Genomic DNA, 18905 nt, shown 5'->3' with positions numbered 1-18905 from the left:
TGGCCAGCTTCTTGCCTTCGCCGCAATACAGCCGTGCTCTGCGGCAAAGCATACGAATGTGATTTCCGGCTTAATTTTCATGGGAAAAAATGAAAAGAAAAGGCACGTGTTAGAATCGGGTAAATACCGTAATCAGACATTGTAAGCTACCATTATTACTCGGAAAATCTTCCTAAGGCAAGCTGAAAGTAAGCTTTTTTTCGACGTCAGATAACGCGTGTTCGACGCATTCAATGTCCCATAAGGCCGGCCGAGACAAACACTGCTAGTAGGTCGCTATATTGGAGTCACCGTAGGGGTCTGGTGTGTGCATGCAGACTGCTCAGGTTTGAATTATCTGGCGAAGGCCACTTTTAGGATAGAAATAACGAAAGTTTGGGTCCATATTAATGTATGGGTGCCGGGCGGGACCTTCGGTCGGGATGAAATTAACCACAAAATCAAATTAACCGGAGTAAAATTAACAGAAGTCTACTGTACAACTCAAATCACCCGTTAAAAAGATGTTTAGTAAGCAATGTGCTGGAGAAATGAATATAGTCGACTTTCATTAATATATGACATTGAGTCACAAAGTTTTCGTCTCCCATAAGTCACTTTCCGTACCTTTGAGAACGATAGTCAGCGAGGTGCATGATATGAAATTTTCGTTAAACGAGAAAGAATGCATGTTACTTTGACTGCAAATGCCTACACATCCTCGCCGTTTCACCGCTTGTGTACTGCAACATCTTTTAGAGTGCAGCTCTTAGGTGCCCATTCCTGTGTTGAGCGTAGGTGTAACCAAGCGAATGAGCACAGCCAATGATGAAAGAGCGACTGCGGAGCGCAGCGGGGGATGAAAGACGGCGATAACGAAGAGCGCAAGGAGGAAAGCGGAGGAGGAGTGTGCAGCGCAACTATGAGGCGGAAAGCAGAGGAAGAGGGTATGGCAAAAGCGTGAGAAGCGTAGTGCCGTGCAAGGCATGTTCTGCGGCGACGATTCCTACGAGATGGCGCCAGAGTAGCGCGTGTGGTCTGTTCACCGATGACTCCATCGATAAGGCATGCGGCGAGCGCGTCCACTGATACCATATATGGAAACAAAGCGCTGCATGAGCGGATGTCTGTCATCGGCGGCTGCTATGAATCGCGCGAGCCCACGAGTCACCCACGCGCCGCCTCGCGATCTCCCGATTAGCGAGGCAGTCGCGCTACACTTCGCTCCGTTTGCAACGTGCTGCACGAGACAGATTGTTTGCGCCGGCCAATATATAGCGAAATGGAAACCCGTATAGAGCTGCGCTCAAATCGTAATCGTCGGTGAATTGCTCTTTTTTTTTGCAGTAGGGTGTAAAACTTGGCGAATTGGTTGATGTTTACTATAGTGGCAGCGCAAATGGGATGGTGACACAGAGAATAGAAAAAACACAGGACAAATGCTGAACAAACAACTTTTGTTAGTTACGTGCTTGTCCTTTGTGTTTCTATTCTGTGTGTCACCGTCCCATTTGCGCTGCTGGTATAATCTTTTTGCAGTATTTCTTGTTTTTGTATGCCATGACAAATGGAACTTAATTTCTGTTATGCAAGACATTTCTGTCTCACCTAATTCATATTGGGTAATAAAAGCAAGGAATGTTGCAGCAAGCTGCTCAGTATCGAGTCTGTCAGCACAGTGTGTGTATGTGACATGCCATGTGTGATTGTTTATGCTAATTGCGCTTCTTTGTTTGTACCTTGTCCCTGTTTGCTTTGGAAAGGAACAGATGTGGAAGCAATGATTGAACCATGAACATCGTGTAAGTCATACTGTCATGCATATTATGCATGCTTGTGCATATCGCATGAAAACTGACTTCAGCATTGTGTGAAAAAGATGGCTTAAACTTGCAAAACCTCCATTAAATTCTTGGAAATATGAAGCAAAAAAAGTTCTATACAAGTAGGACACCAGCAGGCCTGAGCATTCTATAATGTAATGAAGAAGGGTTTTTATACTACTACTACTACTACTACAGCGACTGCTGATGGTTTTAAAACTGTACTCATGCAGTCGATGGCTATCCCAGAAAATAAGCTATACGCCCAGTTAGGCCGTGTACTGCAAAACTTAAAAACATACAACACCCCCTTCCTGTGCTACCTTTTTGATGATTTGGCTAAAAAGAATTCCAGGAAGCTGCAACTGGTTTAGACATTCTATGGATATTAAAAATAGCCATTTTATTTGTACTAATTGCAAAGGTAAGGAGATAAATCTAATTTGTTGAAAAAATGGAATGGTGAGTGGTGCCTTCAGAGCTAACATTAGTTCACACACACACAGAAAAAAAAAGGGGAGATAGAGCGCAAAAAAAAAAACGAAAAAAAAAAAACGACCTAGAGTGCTTACAGCACTGATAACATGTTCAAATACAAGAAATTTTTTCATACTAGCAGAAACAACTAGTACATGTATAGCATAAAACTTAGCATGTGTTAATGAACGTTTAATAACCAGGGAAAAATGTGCAGAGGTGACAGAAGAGAGAAAAACAATGATATCTCTCTTTTGTCCCTTCCACAATTTTTGCATTGATTGTCGAAACTTTAGCTATGTCGTGCTAACAAGACCAAACTTTTACCTTCATTTGATAGTGAGTACTTGCTGATAATGCACTCATCCATATGTATCATGCATGAATGTTACACACTGTTTCAAACAGTAGGATTTTTGCTTGAAGGTGCAGCTCCTGCTAAAAATAAAAAATAAAAAAAATGCTTGCATTCTCTTGGCATTTTATCTAAAAAAGAGGGACCATTTTTTTGTCACCTACTGCTATGCAAGCAGAGAAGGATGAATTTGTGTTCAAGGTCAATAATGGAGTCGAAATAATTTTTGTGACGTGTATTCCGAATGGTACTATTGCGCCGCTAGATTATACTGCCAAGAAAAGGAAATTTACATACAGTATTTGTCAAATTTTGTGAATATGTGACAGACCATAGTGCGTATTTTTGCCAGCTGTATCACTAAATTCACAATTTTTTTTTCCACAGCCTTACAGGCAGGGAGTCATGCTTATATAGTATTTGTGGCCATTATTATGGGGGTGGTGCTATTCCTGGAAAACTGCTTCCTCGTAGCCTGGACTGTCAAAAGGTAAGCCCGATTCTTTTATTTTTTTGTTTTAGATCGTGCCACACAGCCAGTTTAATTGCTCATTGAATAAATCAGCATTGAACCCACTGTTTGCCGAGTGCTGCCACCATTGTCACTTTCAATTGCAGTTGGAAGTTTTGTGAACTGTAGTTATTTTGAGCGGCATCAAAAACTGCTGTTTGCACCCCAAAAAATTAGCGAACAAGTTGGAATGCAAGCAGAACATAAAACAGCATGAATATCATATTTCTCTAGATGTCTCAATATAAGCTTGCCTAAGGCAGGTCAGGCCTTGCTGGCAGTGCAGTGCCATCAGACGTCAGTCTGCAATGGTTAGTGCTGCAAACAGCACTTTTGTAACCTTAGTATTTTTCATGATTTGATATCTACACAGAAATTCTAGAATATTTACTGGTACTAAACCTGGTGAGATGGCCACAACACTAAAGGGGCCGACTACCTCTTAGAAAAGCTTGTCCTGCAATCTGCTTGACAGGCCAACTTTTCAGTCATTCCACATCATGATATACAAAAAATGCTAAGCTTCATGCAGTTACAAATAAAAGAAAAATATTCTGTTAAAGAGTGATTTTATTACTTGGTTTTTATACTATGAAGGCTGCCTATGTGTATTGTGACTTGCACTTCGCTGCATGCATCTCTGTGCGATAGACATTGGTCGAACAACGCAATGTGAATTGAAATGAATTCTGTAACTGAAATTTGTTGATTGCACTCGAAATTTCAGTACGAATTGATTTCAGCGGGCAGTGAAAGTACTGGAGTGATATTTGCAACCTTATGAACTGCAAGCTGCGATCTTATCAACAAATGAAACCAAACATCAAAAGTACACTTGCCAATGTTTGATAGGCAGATGATCGACGAAGTAAAAAATGAGCTTGCATTTGTGTCTCGGCAAGCCTTGAGCACACAGAGGCTCTGCCTCATTTTGCTAGTGCTGCAAGACCTAGTTTTTGAAACTATGGTTCCGTTATTTTTAGGCACATGAAAACTCACAAGAAAAGGCGGCCATGGGCCACATCTGAGCAGACACCTAAATGTACCCAAAAGGTCGTCAAGCTGCCAGCAATGGTATGTATATAGTCATTAATACGTTATAAAAAGATGTTTCTACTCTTAGAATTCCATGCTCGCGTAAATCACATATAAATACCCATGCACTCATATGGGTATCATCTCGTACGATCACGTGGGATTACTTAATATATGTAAGCCACAGTAAATATGGAATTTTTCTAAACAGGGTATGCTTGCCAGAAGCGCACCACACCCACCAAGTCATTCCTTGCCATTCACTTCAAGAGGGGAAAAAATGGCAATCCGGCATATAAATCCAAAGTCACAGTAACTCATACAGAACTTTTATAAAATGTCAGGATTCCAGTAATTTAAAACAAACTTTAAAGATGGGCTGGCCAGCTGTTTTCACTGGAGCTTGGAACTATTTAATCAACACAATGCTTTCAATTGAAACCTCTGGCTTCCCTAGGCAAAACAGTGCCAAGGTACATCATTAGATTCCAAAGCTGAAGGTTGACCAGGAAAAAAAAAAGGCCATATGCACAGGACAATAGCTTACAACTTGCATTGAAAACCTAGTCTTCAAATCTTGTATATGTTAACAATGCAGCCAAACTACTCACAACTGCTTAGCAAGCTGCCATAGAACTTGCTTTTTGTGTTGGTTCATAAATCATCACACGTTTATCGTGACCGATGCACAATTAATGGTTCCATAAAATTCAGGCTTCTGAAAATGTGTAGCCATATATTAGGCTGAATTAGAAAAATTCTTGGAACAAAATTCAACTTACATAGCTCAAGAGCATATTATTACAGTTATGCTGAATGCAAACGGTTATCTTTAAGATGAATTAGGATTCAACGTCCAGTAATACCTAAATAAGTCATATCTTGCTAGTCCAACAAAAGCCAGCTGTGAGAGTTTTTTTCCTAATAAACTCTGTTCATTTCTTGTGGTAAAATGAACAGATACTGAACAGTGATGGCTATGATAAGCATACTGAATACAAAGCTTTAAGAGATGTTCCCATAAATTTTTTTACAAACTCCGAAATCCTCATGTTTACAGGCTGGCCATTCAGTAGTTCCAAGAGTGTGTGACGGTGCCATCTCTGACAAGCAAGCCTCCCAGAAACTGCATAGAGGTGTTTTGCCATGCAGCTGCAACAGCAAACAACTCGGAGACCCACAACCAATGTCTCACCAGTCAAGGGGCAGAAGAATACAAAGTTGTCATCAACAGTGATGGGGAACCGGACCAGTCTATTGCTGGCAGCTCAATGACAGCCACAAGCGGAGCATTCCAGTGCCATTCGTGCAGTTCGGCAGTTCAAGAGCTTAGACTCATGTGCCAGGACAAGTCTTTTTGACGAAGAACTTGAGCATCATGTGCGAAACGTTGTCAGCGAAGTACAGCATGCGTTTGTCCATGCCAGTACCAAAGAAATAACTTGAACAGCACACTACATTTTTTTTTTTGTTGTTGTCCTTGTCATCAAAAGCTGTGCCTCGCTGACGACGTCCGTGACTCCCCCATACCCAACCCCCTGCCATACCCCCAACCAACGGTGGCAGTTTGTTTCCGGGCAGAGTTGAGGGTGGCCACATCAGCTCTCGACAAAAATGGATTGTGCTTCAGCAGTTTCCTTGTTCTCTCTTCTCGAATCATGCCATTCCTGCATTTATTACTGTCGTGTGTTTTTGTTTGTGCAGAGTATCTTTGCAACATGCTGAACAAGTGAACTGCAGTTGCTTTTTTTTATTAGTTTAGATGCATACTCCCTCGCTATCTGAGATGCAATGAATTCTGCATGCATCGTATTGCCTGAAGCAACAGGCAGTGGTGTATTGTGGACTCTATATTTATTTTGGAGAATTCAGCAACTCATCGAGCTGGGGATGTGACTTGCATTTTGGGAAAGCATTGTGTTAGATCTTTACCTCAGTAATGTTTGGTCACATCACCTTGATGTGGCAAAAAAAAAATGCTTGCAGTCGTTAGTTTTAGCACAGCTTTGTGCCGACTGCATGTTGCTCGCTCGTGCTGTGTTGTGATTTTCCTTTTTTTAACTTATGAGTGATGCGTGTCTGACAGGCTTTTGTACTTATGTGGGCCTAATGTACTGACTGAACATGTCTCTCGTCTGAGAGACTCTATGGCTGTTTGAACTACTCGCTATAGTTGTTGCATGTGTACACTACTGCCATAGTCTCTCGGTGGCATCTTCTCTGGTTACTGATGGCTTTAGAAGTGCTGAAGAAACATTTTCACGAGCACGAGTCTGTAAGCGCAGTTACGTTTTAAGCCTGCTATCTGCTGGACAGCATTTTATTCTCTGGCATAAGAAATGCTGCTTACAGTTCTCACACACATTGACATTACTCTTTCTAAATGTTGGCAGCCAACACAAAAAGGGGTCCTGCATGTGGTGGTAACGAGTTAACATATTGTTCTCCAAATACACTCGCAAAAAAGAAATTTCTTGGATAACACAAATTACTGGCTACTTGCACTAAATCAAAACACATGCCATTTCAGTCATTGCACAAACAACAGAGAGAGCTGTAATAACGTACAAGGCCCCAACACCTAATGAAACAAGTTTTGACTGAGATATCCGACTTGAAGAGATGCAACTACATATTATATATAAAGAAATGGAACATTAGCGGTAAACGAATAGTGACTAATACGAAGCCTTAAAACCATTTAACTGAAACACTAGTGGTAGGAGCTTCATCATGTCATCGCTTTTGTTCAGCAAGCAACCTGCACGTCTTTCAGCAGAACTGTATTCGGAAGAAAATCAGGAAGTTGACGAGAAAAATAGTGTCGCACTGTTAAGCTGCCTGTAGCATGTTAACAAAACTGGCTACAAGTACTGAACAGTGAACATTTTCAATCACATTGAATACAAATATCAGAAAAATAGAGACTTTGAAATTTGAATTTTTTTCTGCTTGAAAAACAGAAAAGGAAGCACAGGGAAGAAGTTTGGCAAAAAGTGAAATTTTTTCCCTTTCGATACACACTATGCTAGGCCCCATCTGGAATTTCACTATGATAAGCAGGTTGTAAATAAGCAAGACACAGAAGGTCAGCACTGCATGTGCTGGTTGGCTTTGCAGCGGGCACTCAAAGCAGCTGGTAGACCCAAGCAAGGACATGTTTTTATTGCAAGCAAGTTCCAATAATTGTAACTCCGCACATTTGGCCATAACAAAATATCTGAAGAAATCAAATATCAACATGTAAAATCGTTTGCTTCGGTTCCAAACAGAAGCCTTATCATTAGGTCATGGTCATCCGTCTGGCATGACGTAGACAGCATGAGACTCCATGGACTGACTGGACCATTTATGCAGTTCCATAAGTTGGCTGCCCTGCACAACTTCACAGCCACAAAGAACTTTCCTGAACTGGGTACATTATTGATGGACTGCTCAAGGGAAAGCACTCTGCCACTATCGACGTGCCTCAGTCAGATATTTTTTTTCTTCGTGTACTGAGCTAGAAAACTGGGTGCTGTTGCAGTTCTATCTCCTAAGCACGCATCTTCCTGAGCTAGGTTGCTCAGCACAAATTGGTGTTCGAGGTGGCCAGTGACGGGTCAGAGTTAAAGAGTTCATGGCTTATAGAAGCCAAATGGCATTCACCATTAGCTTTTGATAATAAATGTAAAAGTGGGTCTGGGACAAGAGTTTTTGGTGGCAGTAGAGCAGCCACCTTACTAAATTTCAGAGCAGCCAACTTGCAGAACTTTACAGAAACGTCCAGAATGGTCACAAAATTAGGTACTTGCCAGTAACTTCTACTCTGATACCTAAAAAAATGTCACTGAATGCTATAACACAACAAGAAGAGAGGCCAAAATGCTTACCTTCTGAAATTCCCACTGAATATAAGCTTCAGTGTATTTGCGAAAGGAGCAATTATTCAATCTCACTAAGGTCTAAGAACTGCTATAGTCGTTCAGTCCAACAGTGTGTCTGGTAACTGCAAGATGTTAAACAGATATCCCAGCTGTTTCCAAATCTGCCATGCAATACAAAACAACTGAATCACACTTTATTTGCAGCTTATTTCAGCATGCATGACCCCTAAGGAATTTAGTTTAAATGCTGCCTACTAGAGTGTAGCCTCTTCTAAGAGAGCTCTCGTGAATGATGTACCTGGCTGAAGATCTATGTGGGGCAAATTCTTTTATGAAAAAATCTGAGTAATCAGCTGCAGAATATATATAAAAGAAATACAGGTGTCCCTTGGGTCCTACAAAGGTAAGCTGTATTAAAATAATTTCACTTTAAACAAGGCAGGGATTTGGAAGCCACTGAGGGACTCTGCTACTGCCAAAGTGGGTACAAGATAGGCTTCTAGAGCCACACGGTGGAAATGCTGCAAGCTTTTAGACTGCTGTTTATGAGAAAGCATAGTATTGTGTCAAGGTATCGTGTCCAGCATGTTTGTGGCCTCAACCATCACAATGCAATGCAGTGTTCACTTTACTTTTTTTTTGTGCATTGTGCTTCAGAAGAAAAAATTAACTGTTAAAAATGCTTACATCATGACCTACATTTAATAAGAAATGTGCCCTTCATTGTAACTGCAGTAAGCTCTCATAACAACCAAAGACTGTGTTGACCAGTTCTGCAAAGTGTTTTTGCTGACGTGGCAAGATAAGTAAACCAACCCGAAGGTTGAAACAGCTAAGCATATTCAACATACACAAATGCTTGAGCAACAGTATGAGCAATAGAACAACCCCTTCTTTCTTGTGGGACCTCCGGTTATAGTGCAATAGGCTTTGGGGTCCCTTTCACACAACTCGGCCAGTGCTCTTTCTTACACCTTGATCTCATTAGTTCATTGTGTCTATGTAATGTAGTAGTGTGTCCTCCCGATTAGTCAGTTGATACATACACAGACAGCAGCAGCAGCAGCTCAGCTTGTTTTCAAGTGCGAAGTATGCCCACCGGCTTTGTGGTCACACACATTGGTTCAGTCACAAGAATCATTGCAAGTCATTTCAGACAGCTTTTGCCTTCATTACTACCGTTGTTCCTAAACTTTGCTGATGACTTCATTTGTATCTAAGCTATTCTCATTTCTTCAACCGAGCAACACCACTGTTCGAGCTTTGATGCGAGTCACTGTTTGTAAATGCTTTTGATTGCTTGTGATGATTATGCAGCAGCTTTGTATGCTTCATCGAAGGTGCTGAGTGAGTTTGGAAAGAAAAGGTTCAGAATTATAGGAGTGTTTTTTATGGAGATTCCACAGCTGCCAGCGTGCATTTGAAGCGGTTGTAAATAGAGTGATGCAGTTTGGTTCTTGTACATAGTTTTTTTTTCCCGAGACAGTAACAATACAAATACAAGTTACAGTGTTAGACTGTTGAACATAAGCGTGCAAGGGGAACTGAAAACATTAAGGCCTTATTGCACAAAACTTTGCACAAGTGAAATGAGCGTCAGTGCACATTAAATTTTAAAAGGTGGATCTGCTCAGAAATTTAGTTGCAGAAATATGTGCAACAAATTTGACAAAATCCTCGGCCTGTGCCTAACAAACGGCGCAACATGTAAACCACACCAAGATCATTACATAAAAGCCGTGTCGACTGCGAGTAGTTGATAAAGAAGCAATGAAAATGTTCTACGGAATACAGGGTGCCAACTTCTCGTTACTCTGCCTTCCAAACTGGTTTGGGCTTTCTTCCCTTTTTTTTTCTTACACAAGTCAATGTAAGCACAAGCCTTAAAACTGTGTTAGCTAAAAGGAAAGAGCGCCATTAATCTTCTGCACACAAAAAAGATATATTTTAAGCAACACAAATGCTGCCCTTGAAGTTCCACAAGAACCGCTTGTGCATACCAAGAGTGACTGTACCTTTCAAGTCTGAATGACATGCTGCCTCTGCCTACATTCTAACGTTGTAGTGTCAGCAGATGAGGACATGTTACAAGGACAAGAGTGCCTAAAAGGAGTCAATGAAGCACCATGAAAGATCACTTCCAAAAAACGCAATGCATTGTTGATGTTCAAATGTAATCTTGTGCTTAACCAGTCAACGGTCCCTCGTAACATGTCAGACTTTCAGCTGGCTGTGTTAAATGCTCCTGAACTACAGTTGGGGCTAAATTAGAACATTGCGAAAGAAGTCAATGACACATGTAGCCGCCACAGAGAACACTGCTGAAAAGTGACACATTCTTAAAATTGACATTTTAAGAGTAAATTAGCCTACCAAGCGGCCCTGAAAAATTGTTATTTTGGGCAGGGCCAGGTTTCATTCTCGAGCCAAACGCAAAAGTAGCGAATAACTTCAGCAGGCAATTACGCTCCCATGCTGACAACAAGGTGTGGCGTAGAGGTAGCATTTAATGTAATCACAAAGACAAATAGCAAGAAAGGATGTTTGGATGTTACAATAGCACAGAGCAGTAAAATATTTTGATGTCTTCAAAATGGAACATTCATGGAAAAAAAAAGTACAGCGAGGAAGGGGAGAGGGAGAAAGGAAGGCTCAACTCTTGGGTTTCACACGCATATGTATTGCATAAGTGGCCCACAATTTGCAGCTTTTTATTTTACTCACAGTAAGATAGCAACTGAACAACAGGCCCAGTTGTTTGCCCAACTTTCCTAGGGCACTGTTTCTGAAAATCTGTGTGCGCGACACTAAAAACAACAAAAAAAACTTTAAGATCTGAGCAGTTCCAACACAAAGCATTGTATTTGTGAGCTCAGGGAGCATGGGAACACTGCCTTCATTGTTGGTATTGTGTAGGGAGACTTGCTATACTCTGCCAGAAAATACTGCGCAACTACTTTCGGTAGACAGAGTATTGTTTTAAAGTCAACAACTCTGGTGTTTCGAGTTTTTAAACCTGTTTCAGAATGTGTGCGAGTCCTGAAAGGCAGCTCTCGATCTGTGCTGCTTTTACTGCGTGACAAATGGAAAGACCGCATTCACACCATTGCATTTTCTTTCATTTGTTTTACATTTCAAAGCACACTATGTTGCATTTTTACTCCCTTTACTAGCAGAGTGGCATACACTAAAACAGAAATGTTGTGAAGTGGTGCTGTCCCCTACTTCGTTGTTTTAAAAAAAAATTTTTTTTTCAGATATCATCACCTACACTTGTTACAATATGAAAAAAAAAGTGTCATTCACTGGAAACGTGTGCCATATGTTTCATAGCACATTCGGATGCATTTTATTTATTAATAAAATAAAAGTCGGTTATATGAGGTTGTTTCTTTTAGTGATAAAAACAGCTACATCTGAACTTGCATTGACACACACGCACATGCACATACACACAAATGAATGCGTGCAATGCTCAAGCAGCTCACTTTTAATCAAGCATTAAAATCAGGCACTTCGTTAAAAAAAGAAAATAGAATGCGGAAACTTATTTACAAATCACGCACGCAACATGCACACACAAATACAGTAGAACCTCGTTGATAAGATTCCATTACGTACGATTTCCCGGAACGAATGTTCGCAATTGGAAACCCAAAAAATTACCCAATACAGTTACGCTTATTTTTTACCGGTTCATACGTTGCTGGCAAACACGATCTTTTGGCACCAATGTTCAGTAGATCGCCAAACTGCGATTGTATGATACGTTTTTCGACTGCTAGAACTTATGTAAACAAGAAAATGCGCAAGACTTGCGCGATTGCGAATAGTAGTTGCCTGCCGCAGCGGCTGGTCCGCAATACTTGCCCACCCGTCTCACGTGAAAACGCTGGTGTGCAGTAAGTTTCTTATTCCGGTACCAGCAAATCTCCTCCCAGGTCATCGCACGTTGCCATTCACAGCTATCGCCACCAACCGTATTGCGTTACACATCTTCACTTATCTGTTTCACAGCGCTTGGGCCGTAGTGCCGTTGGAACCCTACTGCACGCTTTTAATAGGCAATAACCCAAACCTGCTGCAAGCGGCGCAAAGATGAGCGTACGCATCTCATGCCACAACTATTCGCGCTGAGTGGACACATGAAAACTTCCCGCCATAATGCCTCGCTAGAAGCTGCTGACAAAGGCTGAATTAGAGGAGTGTGAACGTGAGCTTGCCCAATCTGTAAAAACGACAATGCGTGTCTCGGGCCGCTCGAGCCCCACCAACTTGACTCGCGTCGGCGTCTCGTGCTGCGACGATTCGCGCAACGTTTCGTATTACGTAGATGTCAACTACACTTGAGTACGTATTTTTTTTCTTTTCTTTTTTACTTTCGATCATATGTTTTCCCAGTTAGTACGTTTTTTATCGCATTTTTTCCCCAAAACCTATGAACGAGGTTCTACTGTACATAAACCCTAGGGCAAGAGCCAAAAATTGGGAAGCCTAGAATTACCAAGTAGCTGACAGCCCTTGCAGAAATGTGCATACATGCTCCACTCAACACACAGTCAGACTCGGCTTCATGAAACACAAACATGTTTATGGGGTACAACTGTGGTGCAGATATTCAAAAAGCTGGAATTTGCCCTGGCTTGCTTGTGGGGACTGGTGCTGGCTATACTGCGCCAGAATCTCGTAAAGGACACCTGTAAAAAAAATGAAAAAATTACGCATCTTGGAGAGGTATCAGATCCACAATAAGGACGAAACAGCATACCTGCTAACCTGCGAACGTTAAAATTAATAAAGATCCCACAGACAGAACAAAGGATGAAGGGGGTTGATAGCACACATTTTATTAAAGTTTGACCTGAGCACACATATTTTGTGGGATACAGGGATGCGTATGCATTTTATTATTGATGATTTAAATTACAACGCAGCACACAAGCAACAGCAAACTTGGTATAGCAGGGACTGACAAGCAACACATAACTTTTAGAGAGAGTGTTCACAGGTACCATCACAATTTCTTGTATGCATGTTGTGCAATCTTGCGATGCCCCATCCTGCAACATTTTCAAAGCTTTTTTACAAACAGAACCCATGTTTTGCAAACCATGACGCATCATTTCTAAAATTGTAGAACGAGCCCTGGTTTGTAAACTTTATGAACCATTTGAGAGAGGTGGCAGGTACAAGCTGACGATGCACGCGCACGCGCACACACAGACAGTTTCTTTAGCTGACACACCACATGTGAATATTGACTGCCTTTTCCAGAAGCTTAAAACATCCTCGGCCCTTCACCACGAAATGAGCTTTACAGGGTTTGAGCACCACCAATGAAATTAAGAGTTGGTGCTGCTCTTGGACTGAGTGATTAAAGGGTCTAACATTCCAAAGCAGCGCAGAGGCTGTGATAGACACCCTAGTGGAGGGCTTGAGAATAATTTTCACCAGCTGGGGTTCTTAAGCTGCACTAAAGGCGTGGTACACAAGCATTCTTGCGTTAACCTCATACAAATAGACAGCACCTTCTTGGCGCATTTTTCTTTGCTGCCAGTAATCCATGATTTTTTTTGTGACGTCGTGTTTTACCGGCTCCACTGTAGAGGCCAGCTAAGAGTATCTACAACTGCGGTGGTAAAGAGCAGCCACCAATGCAGTCTGCACGGAAGCCCTGGAGTGGCCGTATGACCAGGGCCTAAGTGAGAATGCACAGGCGGCATCGGTGATGAAGCATCGCTAAGAACCGCCAACAAACTGATGCTTAGTACATTTGTGAATAGTCTGAGGGGTAGCTAATACAGCTTTGCTGTCGCTGATGCATCAATCACTCAGATTGGCATACATCTGTGAAGGATTTTTTTGCTGTTGGAAACGATTAATATGGAGTTACCCTCTAATATCAGACACATTCCACACCTTCCAGAAAGGGCATTACAGGGTCCCATTAAAGCTGGATGACATTCCAAACCACCAGCGCACAGCTTTGAACGGGTTATCTTTGTGCAAGATGTAGAGGTTCTATTTTTGTCTTTTCTATTCACAAACCCTGCACTCAAGTGCTGACTGCTGTATAGTTGCAGAACAACTAAGAAAGAAAGTGGTTCTAGAGCTCTTGAACCATTTTGCTACAGAGGGTATTATCACAGATGGTGTAGTCACATTTTGAGTGCTTTCGTGAATGCTACAGGTGATTAACAGCACAAACAATAACTTCGATGCATTGTTTGTGAACAATGTGATACTGCTGGCAGAAATAGGCATAACTATGAGAAAGATATTAGGTGAGTCAAGCTTACTGTCATGCTTGGGAAATGAAAGAACACAGCATCTGCCCTCAATAGCAAGCACTTTATGCTGACATCTACATTTTGCACTAGCTGTGCAAGTTGCACAAAGAAAGTCTGTTGTGAGCCTGAAATGTCATTCACAAACATGCAACGTCATTTTCCTGCAAAAGCTTTCAGTTGCGTCCAGGCGAACACAGCAGATAAATAAAATTTGCCAACAAAGCAAACAGCAGAACAGACATGGTGCATCTGAATGCATTTTTTGGATATTGTGGTTTACCAGCCAAATACTAAATGTTTGCCTAGCTCGTGTGAGCGGCAACTTTTTTTGTAGGCCAGCGCCTTATGACGGAGAGAATTTGCGTGACGGTCTACATTAAGTACATGCTTACAAACCACTCACAGAGAGGAACTTTGTCTGCTGGGCTGATCCTTCTACCCGATGCAAGAGCCATTAGTGCAGTATAAACTGGCAGCAAGCACACCACGTCGTTGCATGAATGTGTGGCAGACAATGCAGCGTATTCACCACAAGATCGAACTACAGGCAGCAGCATCATCACCGTGTTAGTGTGAATAGGCGGTCGATGGCACGGACTGGGCTGGTATTTTGTAGCGATGCCTTTCCGATGCTAGTACCTTTTCGCGCTTGGTCAGTGGTCAGAGTGACGGTCCGCTCACGTTATTAACGGGATCAGCCGGCCGTGAGCGTTGGATGATAAGACTAGTATAGAATAAGGCATAAAGCATCACTACAAAATACCGGCCCTGAAATGTACAGGGCGGCATTCTGCAGTGAAAAAATTGGCCTAATTTTATGGCAATCAAACGTGCTGACTACAGTGAACTAATATTATATTGCCCTCCAATGGCACATTTTTGCACAAAATGCACAGAATGTTTCTATTTACTTGAAAGAAGTGCAGGCTATCATTCAACAGGGGACTGGCACTCAGCCGCACAGCCTGTTTCGGCACTTTCTAGGGGCTTTTTGTTCATATTTCACCTACTCTGTTTTATTGTTGTGAAAGTTAATACCACACTCTCTATGAATCTTGCAGTCATTTAAAAAATCTGTATTCCTGTACAATGAAGGCAAAGTAGAAAGTAATTGTGCACTCTACATCACCAATCATATGCATACCCCCCCCCCCCCCCCCCCCATCTCAGCTTCCTTTTTTTTTCATTCGCTGTGAAATGTAAACAGTTACTGAGTTGAATTAAACGAGCTAGGTCACTGTGAGCGACAGTACATTAGCATGATCATCAGGTGGCTTCGGACGAAATAATTTTTATCGCCTGTGAACGGTTGCACACCCTCACCACCGCGATGTGACTTAAGTTATTTGAGGAGCTTAAGTCATTAGGTTGTTTTACTGCAGTTAATAGTGGCCACTGTCTTATGTCAAGATAATAATGACACAATAAACAGCAAAAGCAGTTAATATTAACTGTTATTTAACTCAATGAAGTCCTCCATCTAGAGAGTGCTGCATCACACATGATCTTCATACAATACCCTATTTTAGTTTTCATTTTGTAATAGCGTATCAATGTATGCAAGTCCGTGATTTAATGGTGAGGCAATATGAATTCATCGCCAGTGGCATCAGAACTACCATATTTACTCGAATCTAATGCGCACTTTTTTTCCGATAAAACAGGTCCAAAAATTGCGTGCGCATTAGGATCGAGTACGACCCTAAATTTGCGTTACCATATAGCCGTCGGCATTGCAAAATGGCCGCCTCGCATGCGCTTCGGGCCTAGCTACACTCTAGCCTAGTTGCCTTCATGTGCTGCAGTACACGTGCTTAGGCATTAGTCTACCATCTGTCTTCCCATTTTCTGCATCTTCTCTATCACCATAAAGTACCGAGTTCATCATGATGCCGCATTTAAAAGGAAAGTGATGTGTGCGGAGACGGACGAAAATCAGGCCGCATCACGGGCGTTTGGTGAATCCGAAACTTGCGTGTAGGGCTGGCGCAAACAGAAGGAGAGGATTTTCGCCAGCAAAGCAACGTGGAAGGGTTTCAGTGCACCGAAGCAGGACGTATTCTGTGACGATCCATTTCAGCGATACGATCGCCTCGGCACTATCTTGAAAGCAATCTGTGACATGGAGAGTCTGTTGCGCGCTGTGCTTTTGCCGGGTCGCGTTGAAGCGAGGCATGCTAGCATGAAGGTCAATTCGCTTGCCGTGCTTTGTCACTCCAGCGTTTCGACAGCGAGTTTCTGCTGTCAACGAGCGAGAAGTGTTCATGTTTGCTTGTGCGCGTGTGACACCGTGCTTGTTAATTTATTTAGTAGGCGAATGTTTGTAAGTTTATACTGCCGATAAAACTGCTATCCGTACTTCGTATAGCAGGCTACTAATTTGCTATTGCAATCGATGCTTCGCCTTTCGGGTGAAACTGCGACTGTTTTTATTCATCGCAACTTTAGTGCACTGGGAGTAAATCTGTTTTTCCAAATGAGAGAAAGTTGTAGTTCTGTATGAAAGTGTGAGGTGCGGGGTACTGTAAAGGATTTTTTTTTTTTGGTCAGGGAAAACGGGTGCGCGTTACAATTGAGTAAATACGGTACATATTAAAAGAACACCTATAGCGATGTATATACTGATGTAATCAGTATATATAAGCGAGTCATGCAATTACAGCAATTGTATTGCAGTTATCATAATATAAGGTGTATCACGCGATATGATATGAGCGCATGCTTACGATTCTTTTATTCACTGTTGAGTGATGTTCACGCCACCCTGTTCATGTTTCGTGATATCACAGAGACTGCGGAGTGATCAACACATTGTGACAAGTCATTGAAGCAAGGCATTCACGTCTTGCTGCTACCACTAAATTTGTTTAAAACGAGATAAAATGATTTTTGTGTTGTATTCGAAACAACAAGCGATAATAAAATTGATATATCTAAGGCAAGCGGAGGGTGCGACAATTACACATGGTGCACTCGACATGGACAGTCACTGCTCTTATTACAGTGCAAGGATGACAAAGCAAGGCTAAATGCTTTTGAATACCGTAAAAAAATGCAAACCAACATTTAAAACTGGGCTACAACCACACAAGAAACGGTCTGTAAATATATTCACGCTATATATGCACATGTAAACATGTAGTGTCTAGCAGACGACGCAACCACACTACCCATTGTTCAGCCAGTGCCCGCCAGGCGGCAACTCTGCTCGATCTTGTGGCCAATAGCAGCTTTGTTAGCCAGTTTTCTACCAATGAATGCATTCACGCCTGGAAGTAAAAAAAGAAGTCTATACTTTGGATTATCTCAAAATTAGGCATGCTTAGTCACTACACATGTGGGTTAGAATGCGTCATTGCTGCCAGTTTATACTGCACTAAGGGGGTTTGCATTGAGAAGGAACAGCCCAGCAGACGACGTTCCTCTCTGCGCGCATATAAATCGTCTCGCAAGTTTTTTTAAGTTATAAGGTGCTGGGCCTACAGACAAGAAATCACCAAATATGGTATTCTGTCACACCAAGATTGAGAAAACTCACCAAGCTCAACAGAAAGCTCATGCTGCTTGAGCAACTATATCAGCGACTCTGGACAGCTGCAACGAGCCACAACAGCTATATGTATGGTGATCATTTTGTTGATGTAAGCCTCGCCAGAAGAGATCATAGTGGAAACTCTCTATTCTTGAGCATCCAGAAACCACGGGTGAAAATTAGTGAAAGTAGTGTTTGCTTAAATTTTGGCTGTAGTTTCAACTGCGATGCCATTAGAGTGACTTCCTCAAACATCACTACATCAAGTTCGCATAGTGTTGCAAGCTGTAAATATGCCACAAAATTCACAAACCTTGACGGTATTGCTTGGCAAAAGAGTGGAATTAAAGACAATGGCCTAAAATATGCTGGCTGCATGCTTCCAGAAACATATACGCTGGAAATGAAGTGGCACACATCTGAAACATTAAACATCCTTTTCTCACTCTGCATTTTTTTCAGTAAAGACTGACTTTTTAGAAACTATTGTTTCCATGCTACACAAGATTTGCTTAATTTTAGGTGGTGTTGGGAGCAAGAATTCATTCAAGAATGCAGCTGTGGACTCCAATGTGTTTTTTTTTTGTAAATTTGAAATGTTTGAATTGTACGGGTGCAGCAACCGGTACGCGGCCGTCTCAATACACTGGGATGGGACGATCATTAACGCGGCATCGGTCAAGGGGGTAACATCCGAAGTGGCCGAACAGGTGGCAATAGCCATGGCAATGAGGGACCCCGAATGTCCTTACAAATACACAGATTCGCGATTGGCGGCCAGAGCGTTCGCCTTGGGCTCGATATCACGGGAAGCGGCGGCCGTCCTCGGCAACGAGGGAGCCGCGGGTCATGACATCGTCAAATGGTTTCCGGTCCACATGGGGGCCGACGTGCACCCCGACTTCCCCAACGCCAACGAGTTGGCGCACGACCGCACACGAGGACTCACGCACCATGGCGATCGTGGCGAGCGAAGTGGCGGGGAGGGAGGGGAGCACCGAGACCCACTGCTCACCTTTAACGAAATAACAACGCAC

At 42.2% G+C, this 18905-nt stretch overlaps 2 protein-coding genes across 3 annotated transcripts in view; one reads left to right on the top strand and one right to left on the bottom strand.

Moving 5' to 3' along the window:
* Nucleotides 1-11424, top strand: part of LOC119437268 (protein vein) — a 133637-nt gene extending 122213 nt beyond the window's left edge. The window contains exons 6-9 of one of the 2 annotated variants that reach the window (XM_049660401.1): nt 1749-1781; nt 3022-3124; nt 4129-4219; nt 5241-11424. In XM_049660401.1, the coding sequence (XP_049516358.1) occupies nt 1749-1774 (26 nt within the window). In that variant the 3' untranslated portion in view covers nt 1775-1781; nt 3022-3124; nt 4129-4219; nt 5241-11424. Of the gene's footprint in view, nt 1-1742; nt 1782-3021; nt 3125-4128; nt 4220-5240 lie in introns of both variants that reach the window. The other variant, XM_037704308.2, reaches the window with a different exon arrangement.
* A 1007-nt stretch (nt 11425-12431) lies between these two features.
* LOC119437271 (poly(ADP-ribose) glycohydrolase-like) overlaps nt 12432-18905 on the bottom strand; it is a 66099-nt gene continuing 59625 nt past the window's right edge. The window contains exons 18-19 of the mRNA XM_049660405.1: nt 18182-18287; nt 12432-12743 (exon numbers count right to left, since the gene is read on the bottom strand). Coding sequence (XP_049516362.1) covers nt 12713-12743; nt 18182-18287 — 137 coding nt within the window. The 3' untranslated portion in view covers nt 12432-12712. The remainder of the gene's footprint in view (nt 12744-18181; nt 18288-18905) is intronic.

The sequence above is a fragment of the Dermacentor silvarum genome, chromosome 1, assembly GCF_013339745.2.
Source record: "Dermacentor silvarum isolate Dsil-2018 chromosome 1, BIME_Dsil_1.4, whole genome shotgun sequence".
NCBI lineage: Eukaryota > Metazoa > Arthropoda > Arachnida > Ixodida > Ixodidae > Dermacentor > Dermacentor silvarum.
Note: the sequence above shows the minus strand (reverse complement) of the source record. Positions and strands in the feature narration are given on the sequence as shown.